The sequence below is a fragment of the Chaetodon trifascialis genome, chromosome 14, assembly GCF_039877785.1.
Source record: "Chaetodon trifascialis isolate fChaTrf1 chromosome 14, fChaTrf1.hap1, whole genome shotgun sequence".
Taxonomy (NCBI): domain Eukaryota; kingdom Metazoa; phylum Chordata; class Actinopteri; order Chaetodontiformes; family Chaetodontidae; genus Chaetodon; species Chaetodon trifascialis.
The window spans coordinates 18,859,154-18,887,130 of NC_092069.1; the positions used below are offsets into that span (position 1 = coordinate 18,859,154).

A 27,977-nucleotide genomic window follows, 5' to 3' on the forward strand; every position below is an offset into this window, starting at 1 on the left:
TGGCCCCAACTCAAAGGATAATACCTGATATTGTCTCCATATCACCATGGCTGAAGGTAGGACTGTTAATCTGCATCAGCACTGAAATGAACATGTCTCACTGCATGCTACAGCACAGAAAGTCTGAGCAATATATGCTAAGTGATAAATAAATAAATGGCAATGTTATGATGGTGTTTGTCCTCTCAGGAGAATGTGTTGAAAGTTGGTTGCTATAAATACAGGATATCATGTAGCCAGAGCACTAATATTGCTCTGCTGTGACAGACATGACTGCTGCTGGGGGTGACCTCTGCTTTTCCAACCACTTTCTGCCTTTGCTGTTTGAAAGCTAAGCCGACTTTTCAGGCGACCTGCTCAAACAAGTGGTGTGCAACAACCGTTTCATGAAGCTTAAGGGCTTAAAAGAGCCGAACAGGCAGCAACAGGCAGTTTTCCTTGAGAATCAAATTTGTGGTAAAACACTGGCACCGCCTGTCCATTCTGAATAATTCAGGTGTTTGAAGGGACTGCTTGGGTTTTCATAACCCGGCATTTGTATATGAGGAAGTGAATCATGAGGCAGGCATGGTCAGATAATTCATGGTTAGACGGTGTCTCTAACAGCTTGGCACCAGGGCCAAGTTGGAAAGCACAGCAGTGCTGCTGCACTCACACTTTATTAGCTGATGATGTTAAGGATATGGTATTAAATACATCACAAGAATTTTCCACTGTACTAAACAGATGGAAATCGTGCATATGAACCATCTAATGAAATAAGAATGACAGATGGTTCCTGTCTTCTCTGATTTTTAATCAGAAATCTCAGATGGAATCTATGTTGATCAGCGTATGACACTCTTAATCAGCCTCCTAAAGCTTTCCTGTTGATACAGCAGTAATTTGATAAATGCAAAGGTGAGACGCACCTTTTTTTAAGTTTTGATCCTAAATCATAAAGGATTCACCCGTCCTGGTTTAGCTGCAGTGTATGAGACAGGCAGGGATGTTATTCTCCTAAACATGCTGCTGTGTTTAAGTTATGACTTGTTGCTCACATGAAATTACTTCCGTCAAAAAGCTTTTTTTCAAGATGTTTATATGTCATTGTTCATCAATTGCTGAACCACAACCTCAATTAAAGGCCCTAAAATTCAATATTCATCATTGCTTTTTTTAATATGAGCGATGTGGTTCCACATGAGCACACACATTGGAAAAGTTTTTGCACCGGACATTTCTGTATTTATGTTTTTGTCCTTGTTTCTCTCACTGATTCAAAGTGAACTGAGCTCAGTTGGAAAAAGGTGATGTCATGTATTTCCGTGCACCAATCAGACCATTCGAATTTGGTAGTTTGCTGATATTGCGCTGTCAATCAAGGTGATCTAACCACACCCAAAAAAAAAGGCAAACATACACACAAGCACATGTATATACAGTATGTGTGTGCTTTGAAGGTGCAGGTTAAAAAAGAACAGAAAATACCTGCATATGACTCTTTCCCAGTGCATATACTGTGTGAATGTAGCCTATTTGATAATGTGATCGGTGTTACATTATTGACTATAAAAGGACAAACATCTTCAGTGTAGCTGAAGCAAAAGTTGGACCAGGTTTGACCAAACAGGAACGTCTTGATGATAACTTTCTCCTCCTCTGCAGCCACCGGGTCCAATGGCGCGGCGGCACCACAGACCAGCTCCCTCAGGTCCACGGGTCTGGGGCTCCTCGGGAAGCTGAAAATGTCTGCTGAGCTGCTGATTGCCGTGGCTGCCCTCCTGTCTTGGCTGGTGGTGGGAGTGGTGATGTTTGACTTTGTGGAGTACAAAGCTGTCCCCGGTGGGTCACAAATACCCAAAAATGTGTCCATTTAGAAGTTCAAATATCAAAATCACCAACGTCTGTTATTATTTTCAGACGTTCAGCAAATCATGACGGACCCCATCCAAGCTGTAAACGATGCTGTTGATGAAGTATCCAGCCTGCTCAATAAGTTTCAAGGTACATGAGCAAGAAAGCCACGTTTTTTAGCAGGGTTAAAGCAGGTTTAATGACTCTTATTCTGGGCTCCTAGAATGTGCACCTGATTTAAGTGACCCCATGTCCGTTGCCACTTACGCCGCTGAGGAAATATCGGAAGCAAAAGATGGATTTGTTCGCTATTTTTCAGATGAGGAAGGTATGAAAACAAACTCAACCAGGAAATTTAGCATATGTGTGGCGTAACCATGACTCTAATTACCTCTCTCCCAAAACCACAGGGAACTTCTACCTCAGCTATATTGACCCTGTGGTCATTGGAAGACGAGCTTTCCATTCGACCAATGATTTCATGGGTGCAGTCGGGGGCTCCTTCAGGGACACGCTGTGTGCTATCGTGGATACTGTATTGGATATAAACACAGGTATATATTTCTAAGGAATTTGCTTTCCCTTTTTACTCACAAGCAAATAAGATGACAGCTATCCTAATTTTACCAGTTAAGAGGACTAAACATTGGATTCATTCAACTAAAACTGTACCTCAATAACTCTTGCTTTGTTTGATTTTTAATAAATTAATTTCCCCTCACAAATGTCTGTTCTCAGGAAAAACTGACCTCAGCTACATTGACCCTGTGGTCATAGGCAGAGGTGTCTTCCATGTTACTAATGAGTTCATGTGTGGAGTGGTGGGCTACATCCAGGATGTGCTCTGTGCCGTCCTGGACACTATTCTGGATGTAGTGAAAGGTATTTACTCCTCTCATTTAACATGTCTCTAACCTGTAAGCTCTTAACAATGACTATTCAACACAGCATAGAATATTGATTTCACATATTTGTACTTTGTAGTTATGTTTTTACCATTTGTTTTTACGCAGGATCCACGGATATTAGCTTCATGGACCCTGTGGTAATTGGCAGAGATGTCTTCAGTGTTACTAATGACACCCTGAGTGGAGTAGTGGGCTACATCCAGGACGTGCTCTGCGCCATCTTGGACAATATACTGGATATAACAAAAGGTACCTGCTTCATATTTACCCTTACATTAAATATTATTATGTCTGTATTGTTGAATCTGTATTTCTTGCCTTAATTCATTACTAAATCGATATTATTACTTTTAGCTTGTGTTCGTTATGGGTGTATAACAGTACTTTTTAATGATTTTTATAGTGGAAATTCATTCATTAATGTCCATTAACATTTCCTGTTCATCCCAAATTGTCTTTTCAATTGTCTGCATAACAAAAAATGTTATTTGTTGACTGAAGTTACTCACCGTGGCTTGTACCTGCATGTGTGTCGTTCTTCTCAGGAACCACTGATGTTAGCTTCATTGACCCTGTGGTTATTGGCAGAAATGTCTTCAGTCTTACTAATGACTTTGTGAGTGGAATAGCAGGATACATCCAAGGAGTGCTTTGTGCAATCATTGATGTGATACTGGACACAGTACAAGGTACAGTATCTGTCAAGGTTTTTAACATGTACCTAATATATGCATGCGACCCACTACAATGCATGGAATGTATCTCCAAGTTTGCTTTTGAATTTGGATTTTTCTCATCAACTGAAAGATTAAGAGCTAAATAAAGAATTTTAAAAGCCTCTTGGTTTATCTGGAAAATGCATCATTACAGAGGTGAGAAAAGGGCTGTTTTCCTTCTTACAGATACGTAGTTCTCACAGGACAGTGATGCTGCAGACATCTGACGATTTTATAGAATATCATACATTGATGTAGATTAAACTACCCAACATAATATAAATTATAGTTAAAATGTTTTAACATCTACAGCAGTAAAAAGCAACATACACATTAATGCAGCAGTAATATTGATCCAAGCACATCATAGAAAACTGTAAAATACTGACAGGGATCATTTTACTGCACAGTGAGTACTTTTACTTTGGATACTTTCAGTAAATTTTACTCATAATACTTTTATAGTAAAGTAAGGTTTTGAATACAGGACTTTTACTTGTAGTGGAGTATTTTCACAGCATGCTATTTGAGTACATCTGAATACTTCCAGCTCTGGTGTAATGTATACTGCAAACTGCAGTTTTCACTGTGGCTTTTCTGCTGATCAGATATCCAGCATGCTGTGGGATTCAGCCCCATGTCAGCTCTGAAGAGAACAGCAGAGATCACCACAGAACAGATGAACATGCTTGTGGGCTACTTCTCCGCAATGCTGATCGGCGAAGAAGGTCTGCTTTAACATGTGACGACACATCGCTGTTATTGGTGTCTATCTGAACTGAGAAATACAAAGATATGAATAAGTGTGGTAATGGAAGAAAATACTAGCCTAAACAATCTGAAGATGTGTTTTTTTTAGCATTATGAACTTTGACTGACATTGTGGTGTGCTGGCATTTAAGGGATCGTGCCTGAAGTGTCCATTGACCCCATGAAAGTCGTCGAAGACGCCATGTTGGAGTTTACAGACAAGAAAGATTTATTCATGGCTTACATGTCAAGCATGCTTGTTGGCGATCAAGGTAGGCTTGTTTGCATTAGTCATATACAAAACTTTTCTGATTTTAATGCTCCAATGGGCTGGGGAAAAGCTAAAAATACTGACACCTTGATGCATATTTTACCGTATTTTCTTCTCTTGTTTTAGGTGAACCTGTTGCTACACCAGTTGTAAATGTAGTGACTGAAAAAGGTTTAACTTTTTATTAGTTTTAATAACCCTAAAAGCATCTTACCAGCATATAACTGCTAATTTGAACATGTCTTTTTCCTTGTCTTTGTTTAGAGGAAGCTGTAGCATCCCTCGCTGATATGAAACTTGTACAAAGGAAAGGTGAGTAATGACAATATTTTTCTATTTTTTTGCTGAAACACTAAAAATCATCTCTTAAACATGAAGCTAATTGTTTTTCATTCCTGTCTGTGAAATGTAGGTGAATTTCTGCCACCTTTTGAAAAAGGTAAGAAATACACCATCACATTTATTCTGGACATTTTTGATGTGTGCTGCCAGCAAATAGTGGCGTTTCGTGCATGTTTGCATTGATTTTTGTTTTTCTTACCACTTTGTATGGACTTGTCTCAAGTCTGCCCTCTGGCATGTTCGGCATCATAAAGCCAGCCTGAAGTACGATGGAACTGTATGTCAATTTTGTTTGATTAAATTCCATTTTGCACTTATTAAATTTACATTAACAAACATGCATCATAATAACTACTGTATACCTTCATTGTAATAAATGTTGAGATGATCTGCTGACTGCATCTCTCCCTCTGTTTGTCACAATGACCATTTGTTCAGTTCATCATTTCATGCATTCACCTGTTTTACAATTAAGTTGTTTTTGTTCCAATCATCATGTTTTCATCATCATTTCTGTTATAATGAGCATGAAAATTTGTCTTTAATATGTGTCCCTTTGAGTTGCATTACTCTGTTACCTCCTCCTGCATCATCTGTACACCTGACTGTCTGATCACCTGCCATTTGTTTTTAGACTGTTTAAACATTTGTGTGACATCCTGTGTGTATGTTCATATCTGGATTGTTTGTACTGGGTGACATACTTTCGTTTGGAATATTTAATTTTATTGTTGCATGGAATCACACACTACAGGTCTACATCACATGTTTCAAAACTTAGCCTTCAGAATATTATTGACTGCAGTCATTTTGGGTGGTAATATTTTGAGGAGGTGGTGATGAAAAGGAAAAAAACAGTCTTAAAAATTCTATATGGATGATTTTCTCAACAAATCACATGAAAACCAACAATTAATTGATCCAACTAAGTCTTGTATTAATGTGTTATTAATGTTCATTAGTGTGTATTAGTACGCAGCTGAAAATAGTTCCCAGTAAATGAACTAATTACTGCTGTTTGAGTTAAGTTTGCTAGAAAGTACGAGTGCCCATCTGTTTGAAATTATCTCTGTGACAATTTGTTAAAGACTTACATCTTTCTAAGTGAATGTGTACTGGGAGATGAACTCCTAATTGTTGGTTTTCGTTATTTCTTACAGTTCGTTGACAACAAGCTAATTTTAATGATATAAGCTTATGGGGAAAGTCATTAGCATGTGGTGTGAACCATGTAATGAATGGTCATTGTCATTGTTCCCATTTCACCCCATGAAATTCCTTCTGTACCTTAAAACAAGTTTGGAGCTGCTTTTCCATGTACAAGTCCAAAGATGTGACGGTCAGATAAGACAGGTCACATGGGTTGATGATACAGTTACAGAGATCATGAATGCTGCTAAAGACGAAGCTGCTGCTGCTGCTGCAGAGTTCAGTGAAGCTCCAGACTCAAAGATGGAGGAGAAGGAGGAGGCTGAAGCTCCCACTGAAGCTGCCCGTGAAAATGAGGGTATTCATATGGCTTTTCTTTAATACTCACATTCATTATTCAGATACAAGATTGGTTACAGGCACTAAATTTGTTACCATCACATATAGTGAAACATGTCGAGCTTGAAGAAACTGGACATGAACCATCACTGGAAGACGAGGGAATCCTCGATGATGACGGCCAGGAGGAAACCAACATGGAGGTGGAGGTGGAAAAGCTTGATTCTGAAGAGGAGGAGGAGGAGGACGAGGAGGACGAGGAGGACGAGGAGGACGAGGAGGACGAGGAGGAGGAGATTAAAGCAGAGGAGCATGCAGCATACATGGAGGAAGAGGAGAAGGAGGAGGGAAAAAAAGAAGAGGATGAAGGTATTGGTACAGATGAGGAGCAATTAAAAACAGAGGATGACAAAGAAGAACAAGAAGAGATAAATATTAAAACAGAGGAGGAGGAGGAGGAGGAGGACAAAACTGAAGAAGCTTTGGTAGATGAGGAGGAGGAGGAAATCCAAACCAGAGAAGAAGTGGTAGAAGATGCTGAGGAAAAGGAGACCGAAGCTGAGGAACCGCCTTTGATTGATGGGGAGGAGGACAAGGAGGAAGATCAGGAGGAGGAGGAGATCAGAGCTGAAGAGGTTTTGGTAGACAGGGAGGAGGAGGAGGAGGAGGAGGAGGAGGAGGAGGAGGAGGAGGAGGAGGAGGAGGAGGAGAGAGAGGAAGAAGAGACCAAAACAGATGCTTTGACAGAAGAGGAAGATGAAGAGGAGGAGGAGGAGGAGGAGGAGGAAACACAAACATCAGGAGAGGTGGTAGAAGATGAGGAGGAAAAGAAGACCAAAGCTGAGGATTCTTCGATAGATAGGGAGGAGGTGGAGGAGGAAGAGGAAGATGAGGAGGAAACAAAAACAGTAGAAGAGGTAGAAGACAAGGAGGAAGAGGAGACTGAAGCTGAGGAACCAGTGGCAGATGAGGAGGAGGAGGAGATCAAAACAGATGCTATGATAGAAGAGGAAGAGGAGCAGGAGGAAACAAAAACTGAAGAAGATGCAGCCGAGGAGGAGGAGGAGGAGGAGGAGGAGGAGGAGACAAAAACTGTAGAAGATGCAGTAGAAGATGAGGAGGAGCAGGAGGAGGAGGAGACAAAAGCTGTACATGATGCAACAGAAGATGAGGAGGAGGAGGAAACAAAAACTGAAGAGGATGCAGCTGAGGAGGAGGAGGAGGAGGAGGAGGAGGAGGAGGAGGAGGAGGAGGAGGAGGAGGAGACAAAAACTGAAGAAAATGCAGTAGAAGAGGAGGAGGAGGAGGAGGAGGAGGAAACAACTATCGATGATGCTGCAGATCATGAGGAGGAGGAGGAGGAGGAGGAAGAAACAACTATCGATGATGCTGCAGATCATGAGGAGGAGGAGGAGGAGGAGGAGGAAACAACTATAGAAGATGCTGCAGATCATGATGATGAGGAGGAGGAGGAGGAGACAAAAACTATAAAAGAGACAACAGAAGATGAGGAGAAGGAGGAAGAGGACACAAAAACTGAAACAGATGCAGTAGCTGATAAGGAGGAGGAAGATGAGGAGGACACAAAAATAGATGAGGAGGATGAGGAGGAAATTGAAGATAAAGATCCTCATGATAATAGAGACGAAGAAAACATTGACATAACTGACACTGATGACAAAGATGAGTTTGTAAAAACTGAGCAGGACGATCAAACTTTAGACCTGGACGATGATGAGTCTGTGGAAGAGGAGGAGGAGGAGGAGGAGGAGGAGGAATTAGAAAAACAGGATGAAGTGGAGATTGACATGGCGATGGATGATGAAGATGAAGATGCAGAAAAAGAGCCATCTGTCCAAAAACTCGATCTTAAAATCCTGTCATATGAAAAACCTGATAATGCCAGCATGGCAGTACCTGAATCTGACGATGAGGAAGAAGAGGAGACGACTGTTCTCGACCGAGACGAAGCCTCCGACATCATCGACGATCGTGACGAAAACAACAACAACAGTGAAAGTGGTAAAACTGAGCTGAAACGAAGGAGGAAGCTTCATATTCCCTTTGAGAGGCTCAGGAGAGTCGGATCCAGAACTGAGCACAAGCATGAGAAAGGTACCATACTTTTACCATTATCATCACATTTTTTCATTCATTCATCAGATAACTGAATGTTTCTGAGTGCCGGCGGTGTGTTAATAATGATAAAAGTGATGTGCACTGATCATCTTTCCATTTTCTTAACCTGTTTTCAAAGGACACACTGAATGCTTTGTGACGTGACAGATATTTGTTCACTGACTGATGGATCATGTTTCATTTTCACATTTCAGCGCTGCTTTTTTTTTAAATATTGTGTTCATTTGTGACTGTGTTAATCAAGAAGCAAAGCATGAATGATTTTCATCACAAAAGGTGTTTCATCACAGATTAGAGAGATTAGATTACAACATTTCAGGAAACGCTCTTGTTTGTTATTTACCCAGAATCAGAGAAGATTGATATCAGATTAATCTCCGTGTGTCCAATACAGACAAGCCTATCACTATCAGAACTTGCCTGAGAATTAAAGGTCCAGCGTGTAGAATTTAGTGGCATCTAGTGGTGAGGTTGCAGGTTGCAACCAACTGAATTCCCCTTGCCTCACTCCTCCCTTAATGCGCCCTCTAGAGCCAATGTTTGGTTTGTCCAATACACCCATTTGAAAACCCCCTGTGGTGGGCTAACTGCCTGCACCTGTAGTTTTTAACTAAACTCCACTAAACCCATACCCGCGTACATTTGTGGCTTGTGTTATTTCCTCAGATTTGATTGCTGGACTGCTTTTGTTTATTTGCCCTAAACAGCCTATGTACTGTCTGTAAAGATTACATTAGCTGTAGGTGATACGTTTTTCTTGCTGTTATTTACCTCCACCTCTTCTTTCTTCTAATCTCTGTACAAAAATTGTGCCAAATCAAAAAATAGGCTGAGCTAGCAAACTCGTCTGAACATCTTCATCTCAGTTTGTGCTGCCTTAAGGGGATGCTGGTCGCATTAATTGTTGTCTTTATATTGACTGTACTATAGTGGTGTCTCTAAATTTCTAATATGTATAATATACTTCCACTTCCTTGACGGAAACAGTCCCTTTTGCCACCCACATTCGTCGTGGATGGCGTCTATTCTACTAAGTTTATGTGCCTGACCAATATCTGTACTGGGCACACAGGGACTGAATTGATCTTCTCATCTGATCACTTTTCACTGTGCTAGGTGTTTTTGATGACTCAGTAAAGACAAATCTATTAAGTGCTTAACTTTTATACTGAACAGCCATTGCCTTAGACAGTGAACAATTTCACTGTGCTAGGTGTTTTTGATGACTCAGTAAAGACAAATCTATTAAGTGCTTAACTTTTATACTGAACAGCCATTGCCTTAGACAGTGAACAATTAGTACAAAGGGCAGCTAGATGGAGCTAATGGGCTGAGAACAGCATTGACAGATTTCTGGATGAGTACATGAAACAACATTGTGATGTACTGGAGGATCTTCCAGTCATCACAGTGAATTACGTACTGTTGAATAATGATGACTATCATAGTACTATTATTACTATTACATTATGCACATCTCTGCAGTCAAGCTCTAATACTTCGGCCTGATTGTCTTAACAATATAAGCTTTTGGTATGTTTTTAATCATGGTGTTTTTAGTGTTGTAGTGCTTGTAGTGCTTCAGCAAGCATGCTTATTTGTCATGATAACTGCATTACAGGTCTGGTTACTGCTTACAATTGCACTGTTATGTACTGTTTATTTTTATATGATACTTCAGTTCTCAAAGAGACAAAGGAAAGACACGCAATAAAAGAAGTTAAAGATGCCATTATTAAAGGTAATATTTTGGAAACTGTATGCATCCTCTTCACTTTTACTCTCAAAATCTCTTTTATATTTCAGATTGTCCTCATTAAATGCATTGATTTGGTATAGCTTAATTCAGTGAAAACAAGAATTTACTCACTGCACACGAGAGCCTGATAGTATTGCTTATGAAAATACATTGTTGTTTACAGACCTCAAAGCTGTAGAAACTGTAAAGGAGGAGAAAAAAGAGAAGGAAGCCAAATCTAAGGAAGCCAGAGAGATAAAACTAAAAGAAGAAAAGCCAAGGGAGGAGCCCAAACCCCTTGAGAAGAAACCAAAGCGGAAAGGTAATTACACTTCATGATAAGAGTACAAAATAATGAACATGAATATGTGTCAAAAATAAAAATCAAAAAGCTGTTACTTTTTGTAGAGTTGATGTACAAAGGATGAAATATGTCCACAATGGGATGCTGCTGGATCATTTGTTTGTTTAACTGTACAGTATATGCCTATTTTATCACTATTAGTGCATATCGCTAGCAGTATTCAACATGAAAAACAGATGTATACCTCATGTTTCTCTAAACAAATTGTGGTTCATATTAGTGATGTTCTGATATGTACACAAAGAACATAGGATACTTTGTTCACTGCTCCACCTTTAAGTCATCTTATGGCACAGAAAAACTGATACTTTGATGATTTGATGAACTTTTAGAAGAAGAAGCAAAACCTTCTAAAGACAAAAAAGAAGCAAAGAAACCTCCTAAAGAAGAAAAAGAAATCAAAAAACCACCTAAAGAAGAGAAAGAAGTGAAGAAACCTCTCAAAGCAAAGAAAGAGGTCAAGAAACTTCCCAAGGAAAAGAAAGCAATGAAAATTCTCAAAGAGACAGAGATGAAGAAAATTCACAAGGAAAAGACAGAAATAAAGAAATCCCTCAAAGAAGAGAAAGAAGTCAAGAGACCACCTAAAGAAGAAAGGGGAGTCAAGAAAGCTGTCAAGGAAGAGAAAGAAGTCAAGAAACCACCTAAAGAAGAGAAAGAAGTCAAGAAACTTCTCAAAGTAGAAAAAGAAGTCAAGAAACCACTTAAAGATGAGAAAGAAGTCAAGAAACTTCTCAAAGTAGAAAAAGAAGTCAAGAAACCCCCAAAAGAAGAGAAAGAAGTCAAGAAACCACCCAAAGAAGAAAAAGAAGTCAAGAAACCCCAAAAAGAAGAGAAAGAAGTCAAGAAACTTCTCAAAGTAGAAAAAGAAGTCAAGAAACCCCAAAAAGAAGGGAAAGAAGTCAAGAAACCACCCATTAAAGAAAAAGAAGTCAAGAAAACCCTCAAAGAAGAGAGAGAAGTCAAGAGACCACCTAAAGAAGAGAAAGAAGTCAAGAAACCACCCATTAAAGAAAAAGAAGTCAAGAAAACCCTCAAAGAAGAGAGAGAAGTCAAGAGACCACCTAAAGAAGAGAAAGAAGTCAAGAAACTACCCAAAGAAGAGACAGAAGTAAAGAAGCCACCCAAAGAAGAGAAGGAAGCCAGGAAACCCCCCAAAGACGAGAGAGAAGTCAAGAGACCACCTAAAGAAGAGAGGGAAATCAAGAAACTTGTCAAATTAGAAAAAGAAGTCAAGAAACCTCCTAAAGAAGAGGCAGAAGCCAAGAAACCACCTAAAGGAGAGAGAGAAGTCAAGAAACCATCCAAAGAAGAGGCAGAAGTAAAGAAACCACCTAAAGAAAAGAGGGAAGTCAAGAAACCTGTCAAATTAGAAAAAGAGGCCAAGAAACCTCTCAGAGTAGAAAAAGAAGTCAAGAAACCACCCAAAGAAGAGAAGGAAGCCAAGAAACCACCTAAAGATGAGAAAGAAGTAAAGAAACCTCTCAAAGTAGAAAAAGAAGTCAAGAAACCTTCAGAAGTAGAAAAAGAAGTCACAAAACCACCTAAAGAAGAGGCAGAATTTAAGAAACCTCATAAAGAAGAAAAAGAAGTCAAGAAACCATCTAAAGAGGAGATAGAATTGAAGAAACCCTCTAAAGAAGACAAAGAAGTCAAGAAATCGCATAAAGAAGAGAAAGAAATCAAGAAACCATCCAAAGAAGAGACAGAAATTAAGAAACCTCCTAAAGAAGACAAAGAAGTAAAGAAACCACCCAAAGAAGAAAAAGAAATAAAGAAACCTCCTAAAGAAGAAAAAGAAGTCAAGAAATCACCCAAAGAAGAAAAAGAGAAGGTGAAATCTCTCACAGAAGTGAAGGCAGAGAAGAAATCATTCAAAGAGCAAAAAGAAGAGAAGAAATCTATCAAAGATGAAACAGAAGTCAAGAAACCACCAAAAGAAGAGAAAGTCAAGAAAGCATCCAAAGAAAAGAAAGAAGTCAAGAAATCCCCTACAGAAGACACAGACTTGAAACCATCTGAGAAGAAAGAAATGAAAAAGCCTCAAGAGGAGAAAGCAGAGAAAGAGGTGAAACCTAAAGAACTGAAGGAAGTAAAGAAGCCCTCTGAGGAAAAGAAAGAAGTGAGGAGAGCCACTGAAGAGGACAAGGAAGAAAGGGAGACACCTAAGGAGGAGAAACAAATTAAGAAACCTACCGTAGAAAAAGATGAAAAAGAGGTTAAGAAGCCCTCTAAAGATAAGAAAGACGTGAAGCCTTCCACTGAAGAGAAAGACAAGAGGGTGGAGAAGCCTACCAAGGTAGAGAAAGAAGTCAAGAAGCCTTCTAAAGAAAAGAAGGAAGTCATGAAAGACAAGAAGCCTTCGAAGGAGGAGAAAGAAGAGAAAACGCCTTCCGTAAAAGAAGCAAGGAAGCCCTCTAAAGAAGAGACAGAAATGAAGAAGCCTCCTGTGGAGGAAAAACCTCCCAAAAAAGAGAAAGAAGTTGCAAAAGAAGAGAAAGAACCAACAAAGCCTACAAAGGCCAAAAGGCACCTAAAAGAAGAAAAGGAAGAAGTACTGCCTCCACATGAAGAACGAGAACCAAGGAAGCCCTCAAAAGAAGAGGAGCCAGAAAAAACACCTAAAGAGGGCAAAGAAGTCAAAAAGCCTACCAAAGAGGAGAAAGCAGTAACAAAACCTGCAAAAGAAGAACCAGAAAAGATCTCAAAAGAGAAGAAACAACCAGAGGTAAAAGAGGATGAAAAGCAAAAGAGGCCTTCCAAAGAAATGGCTGTACCAAAGAAGCCCTCCAAAGAACAAGACCAAGAGAAACCTTCCAAGGTGAAGGTCGAGGTCAAGAAGATTGCCAAAGAAGAAAAGGAACCAAAGAAGATCTCAAAGGGAGAAAAAGAGCCAACAAAGTCTTCCAAAGAAGAGAAAGAAATCAAGACAACTCTCAAAGACAAGGAACCTGTCAAGAAGAGGGACACTAAGACAGGTATGCATGGATTAGCCATGCAGTGTTTTTAGCAATCAAATCCATTAACAACACAATAACTCTATGAGGCTTTTGAGGCTTTGTTATACTAAGTGAAATGCTCACATAATCATGCTAATACTCTCACAGTGAAAATGCCAGCATGATTATGTTGATGTTTAGTATGTATAATGTTCACCATCTTCACCATCTTGGTTTAGCATGTTAGCATGCTAACCTTTGCCTATCAACATTAAACAAAAAGGGATGTTGAGGCAGATGGTAAAATGGTAAGTAATTAATAGTTTTACAACTATGAATGTCTGTAAAAAGCATTGCCATCCACTGAGCCATACCTTGACCACCTTCATAACAATACAGTATTTGTAAGCATTAGTTTCTGATGTGCTTATACATAGACGGTCCCAAAGATTTCTTCTCCACTATTTATGTGGAACTGTTCAATGACATTTGACTTTTTATTTCAGACACCAAACCCAAAAAGGCTGCAAGGAAGATTAAAGTAGTCAAGAAGAAGGTTGTGTCTGTCCTGAAGAAGGAACATCTTAATGTTACAGAAGCAGGTCAGACAATACAGTAAAAGAGCAGGTCACAGTGATGTTTTATCTTTATGGTTAGTATTTGAACAATGAAGTAAAAAATCATAATACTGAAATTGTAGAATAATCTTTCTGCTTTTAATTTCAGCCGATGAACCAAAGAAGGCAGTAAAGGTGCTGAAAACTGTGAAAAAGCAAAGAGTTCCTATCCTGAAAAAGGAACACCTTAATGTCACAAAAACAGGTAAGTAGCAATCCACACTTTGAGACACCAGTGTGTCAAGAGGAATCTGCCTGTTGTCAAAACTACTGTTCTAGTAATACATTTACATAAAGTAGGTGAATTAAGACGGATGCCCCTTTGTTAGCAAAATGTTAACCATCCCTTCTCTCCATGCCCCAATAACAGAGAGAGTGAATATGTTATTCTAGTCTGCCTGACTTATTGATTCGTTATCTGACTGAGGTTTGTGCAAGTTAGAATCTATGGAAATATCAGTAGTCTAACTGTGCTGTGTATTGATCGATCCTGTCCATGGGGCTGAACAAGCAGATGGATTTTTTTTTCTTTTTTCTCGGTCCCACCTTTGTGTCAGTTTTGTCTTGAATCTATAATTTTCTCTAAAACATATTACAAGTTCTTAATCCTATATTGTAGTCTATGTGCAGTATATACACTGTACTTTGCAGAGTAGTGTCACTTTTATGAGCAAAGTAACAAGTAGGAACATATAGTCATAGAAGAGCAACAGGATCATAGAGACACACTGTTGCCTGTAGTATTCCTATAATATTCCTATTTTGCACAGAGTGCTGCTATTACATGCTACCTAATGCTTGCAGTGATGCAGTTTTGTAAGTAGATGGATTTAATGTGAAGCTCAGATGAGCTAATGAATTTTATTTTTAATATTCCCCAATGATAGAGGTTCCTGAAGTTCCTAAAGTGAAAGCCAAACCAGAACCTGCAAAGAAAGGTATGATGTTATTTAGCTGTTTAGAGGCTCCAAAACCTTAAAGCTTATTAATCTTTAATCAGCCCTTTCAATAATCACAAATGATTAAATAATGAATGACATTTAACTATATTTTAGGCAGATTTGCATATTTTATGTTTGCTGACACTGATCTTTTATGTGTAGCACACATAAAAAGATATATATTCAGTGTCACATAATTAATTACAACTAAGGCTTTTTGATGTCATAATTTTCCACCAGTGGCAGCTCCCAAAGAGCCCAAGAAGGAACCAAAGCAAAAAATCAAACATAAACCTGTAAAACAAGGTAATGCAAAGACTCACCAATGCTGCAGTCTAACCCATTTGGGGAATTTCTCACTCAGAGAGAAATATTTTTCAGTAACTTCCAGGGACAATAACTTAAATCAGCAATGTTGCAGTGTGCCAACATAAGTACATTATGTCAAAAGGCAAAGCTACGCTAACTTTGTGCCTTATTTTGTGACACAGAAGTTCCAAAGGAAAAGGCCAAAGCAGCTCCTGCTAAGAAAAGTAAGACACACACACATTATTATTGTATAAGTGACATTTTTATGATAATGTTTTCATCACTAAAATGATTCATCATCTCAATGAAATAAAACTATCCTGCTGTAAGAAACATTTTGCTTTTGAAACACAGAAGCTGTTCCGAAAGAAAAGGTCAAACCAGTCATCTTGAAAAAAGGTGAGTGTTACATGTTATAATATATATATATAACTATCAAACTGTACACTTACTGACTGTATGTGTTTGTTATTTTCTCATGTCTGCTGACAGAACCAGAGGCCACTCCCAGAAATGCCTCTCTGGTGAAAGAGAGAGTCAAAATAGTGCCTATGAAAAAAGGTCATTCTCTTTGGTTTGGATGTTTTATTGGTTTCAGTTTGTTCCATGTTTTAGTGAGTTGGGTAAATGGTCTTAAACATACATCTGTTTTTTGTTCTTTTTTAGAAGTCAAGGCACCAAAGGAGAAAGTCAAAGCAGTCTCTGCAAAGACAGGTACGACACACTTCAGATACTGTATTTCACAGATTTGGTTTTACTCATTGAACATCATGTTACCCTTTCTCCAACAGCCGAGGTTTCAAAACAGAAGCCAAAGCCAGTTCTTACAAAGAGAGGTAAGACCTAACCCTTTATTTAGCTTTATTGTTCCAATGTGTCACCACATGTCCTGGTATGACAAACCTCAAATCTCTTTACATAGAAGCTGCTCCACTCAAGACAAAACCAGCCCCGGTGGTCAAAGGTAAGAGGACACTGATCAACATGTGTGCTGGTGTTTAAAAAATGGAGCCTCCTGCTCATTCACTTTGTCTTACAGAGGCAGAAGCACCACACAAGAATGTCTCGCTAACAAAGGAGAAGGTCAAGGTTGTGCCGCTGAAGAAAGGTTCGTCTGTTTGTTAACAGATAGTTTTCATTTTTTGGATTTGCTCACCCCTTTTATTCAACTCAGATCATTTCGCTGTAATATTTTGTCTTTCATAGCACCTGTAACTCCAAAAGAGAAAGTCAAACCAGCACCAACGAAGAAAGGTACTTAAACTAGTTTCACCAGTCAGATATAATTTATATTCATATAATGCTTAACTTTGTGCCTTATTTTGTGACACAGACGTTCCAAAGGAAAAGGCTAAAGCAGCTCCTGCTAAGAAAGGTAACAAACACATTATTATTGTATAAGTGACATCTTTGTGATAATGTTTTCATCAGCAAAATGATTCATCGTCTCAGTGACATAAAACTATCCTGCTGTAAGAAACATTTTGCTTTGACACACAGAAGCTGTTCCTAAAGAAAAGGTCAAACCAGTCGTCTTGAAAAAAGGTGAGTGTTACATGTTATAATATATATATATATATATATATATATAACTATCAAACCGTACACTTACATACCATATGTGTTATTTTCTAATGTCTGCTGACAGAACCAGAGGCCACTCCCAGAAATGCCTCTCTGGTGAAAGAGAGAGTCAAAATAGTGCCTATGAAAAAAGGTCATTCTCTTTGGTTTGGATGTTTTATTGGTTTCAGTTTGTTCCATGTTTTAGTGAGTTGGGTCAATGATCTTAAATATACATCTGTTTTTGTTCTTTTTCAGAAGTCAAGGCACCAAAGGAGAAAGTCAAAGCAGTCTCTGCAAAGACAGGTACGACACACTTTAGGTGCTGTATTTCAAAGATTTTGGTTTTACACACTGAACATCATTTAGTGTCTTTTCTTTAGCAGCTCAGGTTCCTCACATTCTCACATCAACAGCTTGCTAAAATACACAGCATATTGTTCACCCCATTTATATTATTGAGGATGGCCTAAATAATAGAAACACCTCTCTTTATAATGCAACACAGTTAAACAGCAGCACAAACTACTATCTTACAGCTCAATCAGTGCCTCTTAAAAACAATTTAAGCAAACACTTATAACCCTCATGAAGTGAGGATTTATTGCAGGACTTTTGTATTACACTGCATTTGTTTTAGAGAGGTGTACCTAATAAACTGGCAACAGAGAGTATATAAACACTGTTTGTGGTTGACACAAATAATGTTCTTCAACACCTTCCAAAAACTACAACTCCTACTAAAAAGTATTCACATGGACAAAACTTTTGATTTCTCTAGAATGTGATTGTTGTGTTTTCGTGCAGGGATACGAACTGAAATCGGTGATGTGGCGCGGTACCAAATGTTTCTGATGTAAACACTAACATTAACTTTGTGCTTTTTTTATGACACAGAAGGTCCAAAGGAAAAGGCCAAAGCAGCCCCTGCTAAGAAAGGTAACACACACATACAAACAAGTTATTCTATCATAAATTAAATCTTTGTGATAATGTTTTCATCACCAAAGTGATTCTTCTTCACAATGAAATGAAGCTATTCTGCTGTAAGAAACGTTTTGCTTTGACACACAGAAGCTGTTCCCAAAGAAAAGGTCAAACCAGTCGTCTTGAAAAAAGGTAAAATAAAATAAAAACCTGCTAAAATACACAGTATATTGTCCACCTTATTTGTATCATTGAGGATGGCCTGAATAATAGAAACACCTCTCTGTGTAATGCAATACAGTTCATCAGCAACGCAAACTACGATCTTACAGCTCAATCAACGCCTCTTAAAAACAGTTTAAGCAAACGCAACCGTCATGAAAGGCAGGATTTATTGCAGGACTTTCGTATTGCAGTAGTTTTTGCTAACTGAAATCAGCAATGTGGCGCTTTACCAATTGTTTCTGATGTAAACAATAACAATAACTCTGTGCCTTATTTTGTGACACAGAAGTTCCAAAGGAAAAGGCCAAAGCAGCTCCTGCTAAGAAAGGTAACAAACACATTATTATAGTATAAATTAAATCTTTTCATCACTAAAATGATTCATCGTCACAATGAAATAAACCTATCCTGCTGTAAGAAACATTTTGCTTTGAAACACAGAAGCTGTTCCGAAAGAAAAGGTCAAACCAGTCATCTTGAAAAGAGGTAAGAGTGTTACATGTTATAATATATATATATAACTATCAAACTGTACACTTACTGACTGTATGTGTTTGTTATTTTCTCATGTCTGCTGACAGAACCAGAGGCCACTCCCAGAAATGCCTCTCTGGTGAAAGAGAGAGTCAAAATAGTGCCTATGAAAAAAGGTCATTCTCTTTGGTTTGGATGTTTTATTGGTTTCAGTTTGTTCCATGTTTTAGTGAGTTGGGTCAATGGTCTTAAACATACATCTGTTTTTTGTTCTTTTTCAGAAGTCAAGGCACCAAAGGAGAAAGTCAAAGCAGTCTCTGCAAAGACAGGTACGACACACTTTAGGTGCTGTATTTCAAAGATTTTACAGAAATGTTTCTGATGTAAACATTAAATTTGTGCTCTGTTTTGTGACACAGAAGTTCCAAAGGAAAAGGCCAAAGCAGCTCCTGCTAAGAAAGGTAACACACACATTATTATTGTATAAGTGACGTCTTTGTCGTAATGTTTTCATCACCAAAATGATTCATCATCTCAATGAAATAAAACTATCCTGCTGTAAGAAACACTTTGCTTTTACATGCAGAAGCTGTTCCTAAAGAAAAGGTCAAACCAGTCGTCTTGAAAAAAGGTGAGTGTGTTGCATGTTGTGATGTACATATAAATATCAAACTCACCACATACTCTCTGTTGAAAGAAAGGGTCAAAATAGTGCCTGTGAAAAATGGTAAAATAAAATAAAAACCTGCTGACATACACAGTCTATTATATTATCCACCCCATTTATATCATTGAGGATGGCCTAAATAATAGAAACACCTCTCTGTATAATGCGACACAGTTCAACAGCAGCACAAACTACGATCTTACAGCTCAATCAGTGCCTCTTAAAAACAATTTAAGCAAAAACTTCTGACCCTCATGAGGTCAGGATTTATTGCAGACTTTTGTGCTATACTGCAATAGTTTTTGCTAACTGAAATCAACATTGTGGCCCTGTAACAACTGTTTTCTGAAATAAACACTAACTTTGTGCCTTATTTTGTGACACAGAAGTTCCAAAGGAAAAGGCCAAAGCAGCTCCTGCTAAGAAAGGTAACAAACGCATTATTATTGCATAAGTGACATCTTTGTGATAATGTTTTCATCACCAAAATAAGGACTTTCGTACTGCATTAGATTTAAACACTGTTTACAATTTAGACAAATAATGTTCTTCAGTTCCTCCCAGGGACAATAACTTAAATCAGTAATGTTGCACTCTGCTAACATCACTACATTATCAGTGTACAATGCAAATGTTTTATCTGTAAACCTTAACAGTAACTAATCAAAAGGCAAAGCTACGCTAACTCTGCGCCTTATTTTGTGACACAGAAGTTCCAAAGGAAAAGGCCAAAGCAGCTCCTGCTAAGAAAGGTAACAAACACATTATTATAGTATAAATTAAATCTTTTCATCACTAAAATGATTCATCGTCTCAGTGACATAAAACTATCCTGCTGTAAGAAACATTTTGCTTGGACACACAGAAGCTGTTCCTAAAGAAAAGGTCAAACCAGTCATCTTGAAAAAAGGTGAGTGTTACATGTTATAATATATATATATAACTATCAAACTGTACACTTACTGACTGTATGTGTTTGTTATTTTCTCATGTCTGCTGACAGAACCAGAGGCCACTCCCAGAAATGCCTCTCTGGTGAAAGAGAGAGTCAAAATAGTGCCTATGAAAAAAGGTCATTCTCTTTGGTTTGGATGTTTTATTGGTTTCAGTTTGTTCCATGTTTTAGTGAGTTGGGTCAATGATCTTAAATATACATCTGTTTTTGTTCTTTTTTAGAAGTCAAGGCACCAAAGGAGAAAGTCAAAGCAGTCTCTGCAAAGACAGGTACGACACACTTCAGATACTGTATTTCACAGATTTGGTTTTACTCATTGAACATCATGTTATCCTTTCTCCAACAGCCGAGGTTTCAAAACAGAAGCCAAAGCCAGTTCTTACAAAGAGAGGTAAGACCTAACCCTTTATTTAGCTTTATTGTTCCAATGTGTCACCACATGTCCTGGAATGACAAACCTATAATCTTTTTATATAGAAGCTGCTCCACTCAAGACAAAACCAGCCCCGGTGGTCAAAGGTAAGAGGACACTGATCAACATGTGTGCTGGTGTTTAAAAAATGGAGCCTCCTGCTCATTCACTTTGTCTTACAGAGGCAGAAGCACCACACAAGAATGTCTCGCTAACAAAGGAGAAGGTCAAGGTTGTGCCGCTGAAGAAAGGTTCGTCTGTTTGTTAACAGATAGTTTTCATATTTTGGATTTGCTCACCCCTTTTATTCAACTCAGATCATTTCGCTGTAATATTTTGTCTTTCATAGCACCTGTAACTCCAAAAGAGAAAGTCAAACCAGCACCAACAAAGAAAGGTACTTAAACTAGTTTCACCAGTCAGATATCATTCACATTCATATCATGCTTTAGACTGGATGCTTGAATTATGTGTTGTCAGGAATATTAGTGTGTAAACAAGCTGCATCACTTGTGAATGAGCTTCAGTAACATACACACAAAGTGGCCAACGGATGGACATTTTTGTTGTTATTTGCTTCAGACGCTGAGGCTCTCAAGGAGAAGAAGGCCGAGTCAGTGACTCCAACAAAAGGTTTATTTGTCATTTATCTCACACTTTATTTTTCTCTCTTTCATCTTTAAATGAGGTTGTAGTTTTGCAACAGTGGCTTCTTTCTCATTTATTCAGTTATCAAAGCAAAACCTAGATCTGCTGAGAAGAGGAAAGGTACGCGGCAGACGTGTGCTCCTGTAGAGCTTTAGTCGCTAATATTAGCATGTGGCCGCTGATACAGGCAATGTGCTTTACATAATGCAAAATACGACCCAAAATTTGGTTTTGCATTAGTGTTGTCAAGTGAAAACTGATTTATGTCATTTTCTGTTTGGTCATTTTCATCTTTAAACTTGATTTGAACATTTGCATGCATCGCTATAAGCAGGCAAATCAGCTGAACTTCCAGTCTAAGGTTGCACAGAATATAGTGTGCGTGCAATGTCTGCTTTTCACATTAAGAAACCATAACAGCTAGATTGTCACGACATGTTTCTCGTGCCTAATAGCACAAATTTCAATCACATTTGAAAGAAATGTGATATAATTTCACTGGATAGGTCATCTGTCACTCATCAAAAAGCAAGAATAATCACTTCTTTTCTCTCCCTTCAGAACCAGAGGCCAAGCCGGCTCTTGCCAAAAAAGGTAATGAAGCCGTGATCCATCATTATGTAGCAACAGGCTAACTATGCTTCACACAACTGAACTCATTTTCATCCTGTGTTGCATAGCACCTGAGGTTAAAAAGGAGAAGCCAAAGCCAGAAAAGAAAGGTATATATTTCAATAAACATGACGTCATCTTTTAGATTTATTTTTAAGTTGTGACAATTCACAAGTTAAAAAGTGTTGAGAAGTGTTTTTCATTTGAATCAGCTCCGTCTAAAACAGAGGCTATGAAAAAGAAGGAAAAGGTCAAATCACCCCTGAAAAAGAAAGGTAGCCTGGCAAAATCATCTGCCTGCAGATGATTTTCTGACGTTGTAGCTTTGAAGGAATACTGTTATCGCCTACACACAGCTGCCAGTTTATTCGGTACACCTGGCTAAAGCGATTGCACTCTAATACAACACAATCAATTCTACCTGTGTGAAGGTTACAACGTTCAGGTATTCAAGTATAATGCTGTTGAACTGTACTGCATTAGTTTTAGCCTGCTGTACCTATCATAATACTGTGGTATTACAAAGCTGTTATCTGAGAATCAGTGAATGCTCGTATTCTTATTTACTCAGAGTCCAAAGTACCAGGAGACAAAGTCAAACCAGCTGTTAAAAAAGGTACAAAACAATAACAGACGTCTCATAAAGTCATGTTTGGAAATGCAACTAAACCTAAACATGAAAATCCAATCTTTGGGTCACTGAGGCTTTTTCCTTTAATGTGCTGTAATTATATGGGAAGCACAATTAAACATTTCTTGCATTTTCTCCCTGATGGCCCTGCACTGAAGAGAAAAAGGCCAGTGGACATTAACAATATGTTGTAAATGCTGAAATGTGTGGAACATATCCAGACGCTTTGCAGCTTCTGATTAGGCCAAATAAAAGCTTCTATGGTCGAACATGTAGAGAATATGAAATATGGATTATATAGAGCCAAAAGCTCTATAATATATAACAGGGAACAAACTAAATAATCTAGCTGAGTGGTTTTGTCAGATAGCTGGTAATTTCCTTTATATATAATGAGGAAATAGCATCAGACTGTGTGTCAGTTTTACATTTGAGGAGATGATGTAAGGCCTAAAAGAGAGATAAAACAGCACCGAGAAATAAAGATGCATTAAGACGTTTTCCTCATAGTCATCTGATGGAAAACACAAAGCTCTCTAACACTTATTGCAGCTTTCTAGGCGCAGATTCTTCACGCTGTGCAAGCTGCTTTAAGTTTTCACACATTCACTTTTGTTGTGCTGATGCTTTGGCTCAAGCTGCCATATGCATTTTTGGACAATGAGCTTCTGCTGTCGAGTTCCTGCGTGTCCCACGTGTGACCTCAATTTTCCTTTTGCAGAACCAGAGACTCCTAAAGAAAAGGAGAAACCTGCTGCAGTGAAGAAAGGTACCATTACTTTACATATCACCATTATTTAGATCGGTTTATTGTGCGACAAGATTCACAGTCAGTTCAATGATGCATTTCTTACTCATATACTTACTTTTATACATCCATAAATAAAGTAATGTATGTTTGATCGGTTGCATTTTCTTCCTGGTGATGCAGCCATGTTTAGGAAAAAGACCAAACCGGTCCATGTGAAGAAAGGTACATTTGCGGTGGTTCAGTAGAGGCAGCCCTTCATGTAACCCGCAGTGGTACATGTAACATGTAATCTGATTACAACATGAAGGCCAGTAGATGCAGTTATTGGGTTATTCTGAGGGAAAAGCTGCTGCTGCTGAAGCCTGAGAACATTTTCCTGCTGAATGTGAAAGTGTATTTGAATCCTTTATATAGAAAACATCTGAAATAAAAATCTGTAAATGTGTTTATATTCAGCAAGAAAATATTCGGTTAGAAATTTTAGATTTATAGACAATAACTTACGAAATACCACAATATTGATCTTTTTGTCTATAAATCTTAAGGCTTATAGACCATAATTGCACAGGGAGTTGAATCATATTTTCCAGTATCTTACTGAGCATGCATGCTGGTAATGTTAACAAAAGAAGTCTCTTGGTGGTGATGTTTTCAGTCTTTGGCATGTCTGCTCATAACCACTTGTATATCATTTTGAAGAGATGCTGCAGTAAATCAGCCACAGCCAACATCAATGTCATTGTGAAACTACTGTAGTAAAACAAGCACATGCTACTCTGGCTTACACAAGGCAAACAGAAACCCCCTTTTGCTTCCCCTGCGGGAGTAAACAATATTGTAATTGCTCTCACTTACTTGGGTTTCTTCTGTATTTGTGAAACAGAACCAGAGATTTTAAAAGAAAAGGTCAAACCCAGGGCAGCAAAGAAAGGTACTGCATGCAATCAGCCATGAGTGCATCAGTGAAGCTACAAAAAGGTGTAAATTTATGTAAAATATTAAGACTGCAGCTGCTAGATCATGGGGACTAATCATGGCTTGTAACCATTTGTAATTTATTGCAGAGGACAGAGTTCTTAAAGAAAAACCAGAGCGTGTAAAGAAAGGTATCTTGATTGTTAAGACATATTGTGACCAGAGAAACAGTTTGCTGTGTGACTGTACACTGGACGTCTGAATTATGTACGAACCTTTATTTATCTTAGAAAAACCAATTGAGAAGAAGGCAGCCAAAGAGGAGAAAGCTAAAGGTAGGGTGTGAAATCACAAGCAGTTGTAGGCTGCCTGCGGGAAGCTAACAGTTACTGATCTTGTGTTGGTGTTTACAGAGGACAGAGTTCTTAAAGAGATACAGGAGCCTGCAAAGAAAGGTAGAAATGTTTGTTCAGCAACTCAATTTTGCATGTTTGAAATAATCCACTGGAGCTTCATTTCACTTATGCACAAAAATTCCTCTTTTTGTTGCAGAAAAAGCTGCTGAGAAGAAAGTTGCCAAGGAGGAGAAAGTAAAAGGTATCGCACAGTGGAGCTGTAATTTTGGCTGATGTAACACTGTACTGCTTCATGGTTAACGTCATGCTCTCTCTCTGGCAGCAGAGCCTTCTGTGTCAGACAGCTTTCTTATGGAAGGTAAGTCCAAATTCCCTCCTCATATGTAAAATGCAACACAAGTGTGCAAACCCTGTGTGCCCTCAGTTTCCTCCCGGGATGCCAGAGAGAGGTGAGGAACGTGATGTACTGTCTGTTCCTCCCTCCTCAGATGAGCTGCCCTACTTCCAGTGTTTCTTTGTGGACGAGGACGAGGCCCAGTTCCCTTTCTACGCCTTCTCACCGCTGCAGATTTGAGGCTTCAGTCTGATCCGGTCTGAGGTTTACAATTTAATCAATTTGCTGATAAGGACAAGGTCACGTCACGCCCTGCGCTGCGCTGCTGCGACCGTCTTCAGGAGAAAACCCTGGGCAGCAGAGGATGATGGGTGATTTTATGTGATGGACCGGTTTTATTTTTCTTTCCAGATTTGGTTGAGCTCTCGTACCAAATACATGCAGCCAGGGTCATTCCTTTCCATTTTTTTTTTATTTATTTATTTAGTGTGAGTGTGAGCACTGGATATCATGAGGGTATTTAAATGGAACAATATGAACCTTATGTGGGGCATTCATTGAAATCCTCACGGCAACACACGCAAATATGAATATGATGGTGCATTTTTTATGGAATATGTTCAGCTATGCTGTAAACAGGGTAAAAAAAATGCCCACTGTTGCTGATTCAAGCCGGGCAGGCGTTCAATTCCTCAAAGGCCACATTTACTTGAGAAGTGGTGTGTACAGTAATCTGCAGTCATCTGTGTAACTTTAGCTTTTTCATTCATTGCATTGCAGATGGCAACGTTTTTCACGCTCAGCTTATCCTGCTCTTGAATCAACAATTGGGCATTTGCAGTGTTTCTGCTTAATTCCATAATTTCTGTCATTTTAAGGAAACGTCTAACACATATTCCTCTATTTCTTCCCTCATGGGTACAAACAAGGAGTGAAAGCATTAACGAAAGGAAAGGGTTGTTTTGTCTGTTTCTGTCCACTTGTTATGCGTCAAAAGGAATGACCATGCACTGTGTATGAGAGCTCCCAACACTACCTGAAACACCACCTTTAAAGTCTTATTAAACTGTAGACATGCAGACGAGCAAGCATTGCATTGCCTGCACTGTCAGAATGAGGTTTGAGTTCACGTGAACTTTTTCTACCATCCAGGATCAGATTCATTCTCCAGTTGGACGACACTTTGTTTTCCAGCTGCTCGCTCATTTGAATCTGATGCCGCGTGTTTGAGTCGATGACGAGAGGGCGAGCTGAAGTCTATTCCTGCACTGTTATTGAAGATGCTCTACAAGCTGGAGCATTAAAAGTAAAGTAGGGCACATGTGATTACTTTTTTTGTCAGTCAAAAGGGATGACCGCTGTGGTTAACAGCAGTTCCTTGATAGACCAAAAACACACTGTCACTGAGTGAGTGGCTGTTTGTCTGTGTGCACAACGTAGAAACACGATACACTTTAGCAACCTTTTGAACATGTTCTTTGAAACCAGAAAGGGTCAGAAAATGTTTAAAGGTCTTTGAAAATATCATAGATTGTATGATTTTAAGACATATAACATGATATTAATGCATATATCATTGTATTATATCATATATTATTAACACAAAGGGTCACAGGAGTCACATCACAGTTCATGAGTATTCTGTGTGTGTGATGTACAGAATGGGTTACACGATTTCAGATTTTAAATACTGTAATTGGTGAAAAAATGAAACGCAATCATGTGTTTGAAATCTCTGAAGTGATGAAGAAAGCTGCAAGAATCAGCTCCTCTGCAGGTTTATTTATGAACCTTAATATTTCGAACGCGGTGATGTTGAGTGTAGCATTTCCATCTTTGATTAAACCCACACACGGCGTGATCGCGCAGGGCGTCTCGTGTTCGGCCAGACGGTCTCAGATGTGAAATGGTGCATTATTTCTCAGCGTGTACCAGCTGCTGTTTACATATGGCTCTTTACATTTTTGCTCCATATGCTGCATAGAAGACAGTTATTTTAAATCCACTTATCTTTTTTAATGAAATAACAGAAGCACACTCTTTATCAGTCTATAGATGGCACATAGGGTCCTCTCCAGTAACTGCACTGTGACAGATGGAGTTTTATGGAGATGCTCCACTATCACTGATGAAGCTGTAGCTGTTTTGTCCCCAAACTGACGGTGTCTTTGAATATTTATATGAGCTATTGGATTTTAGTAAAGGATGTTGTTGCTCAAATAATTTTACTGCATTATATTTTAGACTCACTTTAACAAAGTAACAATGTGCAATACGTACATTTTTAAATATCTGAGTGATCAAAGCACTGTATGTTTGTCTGATAGTCCTTAAATGAAATGTGCATGGTGTGTGTGTTTAATGCTCTCAAATGATTTTGTGGCACTTTTAGAACAGCAACACTAAATACTTGAACTTATTCGACAGCGATAACTGACATTTGTCCCTCAGTTGTGTCGCTAACATGATTTAAGTGCCCTAGCCGTTCATATTTAAAATGATCTCATTGTAAATAGTCCAATAAATGTAAAAACAGACAGTTTAACTGCCCTTTAACTGCAGTTCAAATCGCATGATGTATCATTTGTCCGTTACATCGTCCTTATGCTTGTGAATAGATGCAATTTGGCATTAAAACAGCAGTGCAAGTGTTTCTTTTGTAAGCTTTGTCTTTCCCTGAAAGTGTCAACAACAACGTTTCTAACAGTCCAGCTTCTTTCCCAGGTGATGGCCAAATTTCTCAGTACTGATATGAAGATTATCTAAATCATTATCTTCATCGTTTATGATGAGGTTATTGTCATTTCTCCGAAATGTGAATGTTGTTTGCCTGATAATGATCTATTATAAAATCATTTTCTTTTTATTTTTGATTACACATATTACCTTATGTTCATGTCAGGGCTTTACACAGGATACTGTGAGAAATACTGAGGTCATGAGTCCAAATGACCCCAACAGAACCCCAATCATCTAAGAAATTTATGTACTAGACACCAACCATACGAACTATTTTTCTGGTGATTTTATGTATTCATTTCCCTCATATTTTATTACATTTCTTCGTCTAAAAACAGCCAAATTTTAAGGATAAGCCTAAAAAGAAAAGACCAGAATCAGCCTTAAGAAACCTAACATGTCTATGTGTG

At 38.5% G+C, this 27,977-nt stretch overlaps 1 protein-coding gene across 1 annotated transcript; it reads left to right on the forward strand.

The window, feature by feature from the left end:
* LOC139341854 (neurofilament heavy polypeptide) lies at positions 1–27,479 on the forward strand. The gene is made up of 49 exons (XM_070978576.1): positions 1–56; positions 1,648–1,824; positions 1,903–1,986; positions 2,060–2,164; positions 2,247–2,390; positions 2,575–2,718; positions 2,850–2,993; positions 3,290–3,433; positions 4,069–4,188; positions 4,363–4,482; positions 4,608–4,652; positions 4,746–4,793; positions 4,894–4,920; positions 6,199–6,330; positions 6,420–7,019; positions 7,062–7,459; positions 7,661–8,426; positions 10,132–10,191; positions 10,373–10,510; positions 13,998–14,093; positions 14,218–14,313; positions 14,996–15,046; positions 15,290–15,355; positions 15,541–15,582; positions 16,150–16,194; positions 16,281–16,322; positions 16,398–16,466; positions 16,565–16,612; positions 16,692–16,733; positions 16,859–16,903; positions 18,360–18,401; positions 18,515–18,559; positions 18,655–18,723; positions 18,829–18,876; positions 18,967–19,008; positions 20,516–20,560; positions 20,647–20,688; positions 20,764–20,832; positions 20,931–20,978; positions 21,164–21,214; positions 21,791–21,823; positions 23,194–23,241; positions 24,107–24,154; positions 24,288–24,329; positions 24,429–24,473; positions 24,552–24,593; positions 24,691–24,735; positions 24,817–24,852; positions 24,983–27,479. The coding sequence occupies exons 1-49, from the start codon at positions 47–49 to the stop codon at positions 25,066–25,068; spliced, it is 4,974 nt and encodes a 1,657-aa protein (XP_070834677.1). The 5' UTR covers positions 1–46; the 3' UTR covers positions 25,069–27,479.
* Positions 27,480–27,977: the final 498 nt, after the last annotated feature.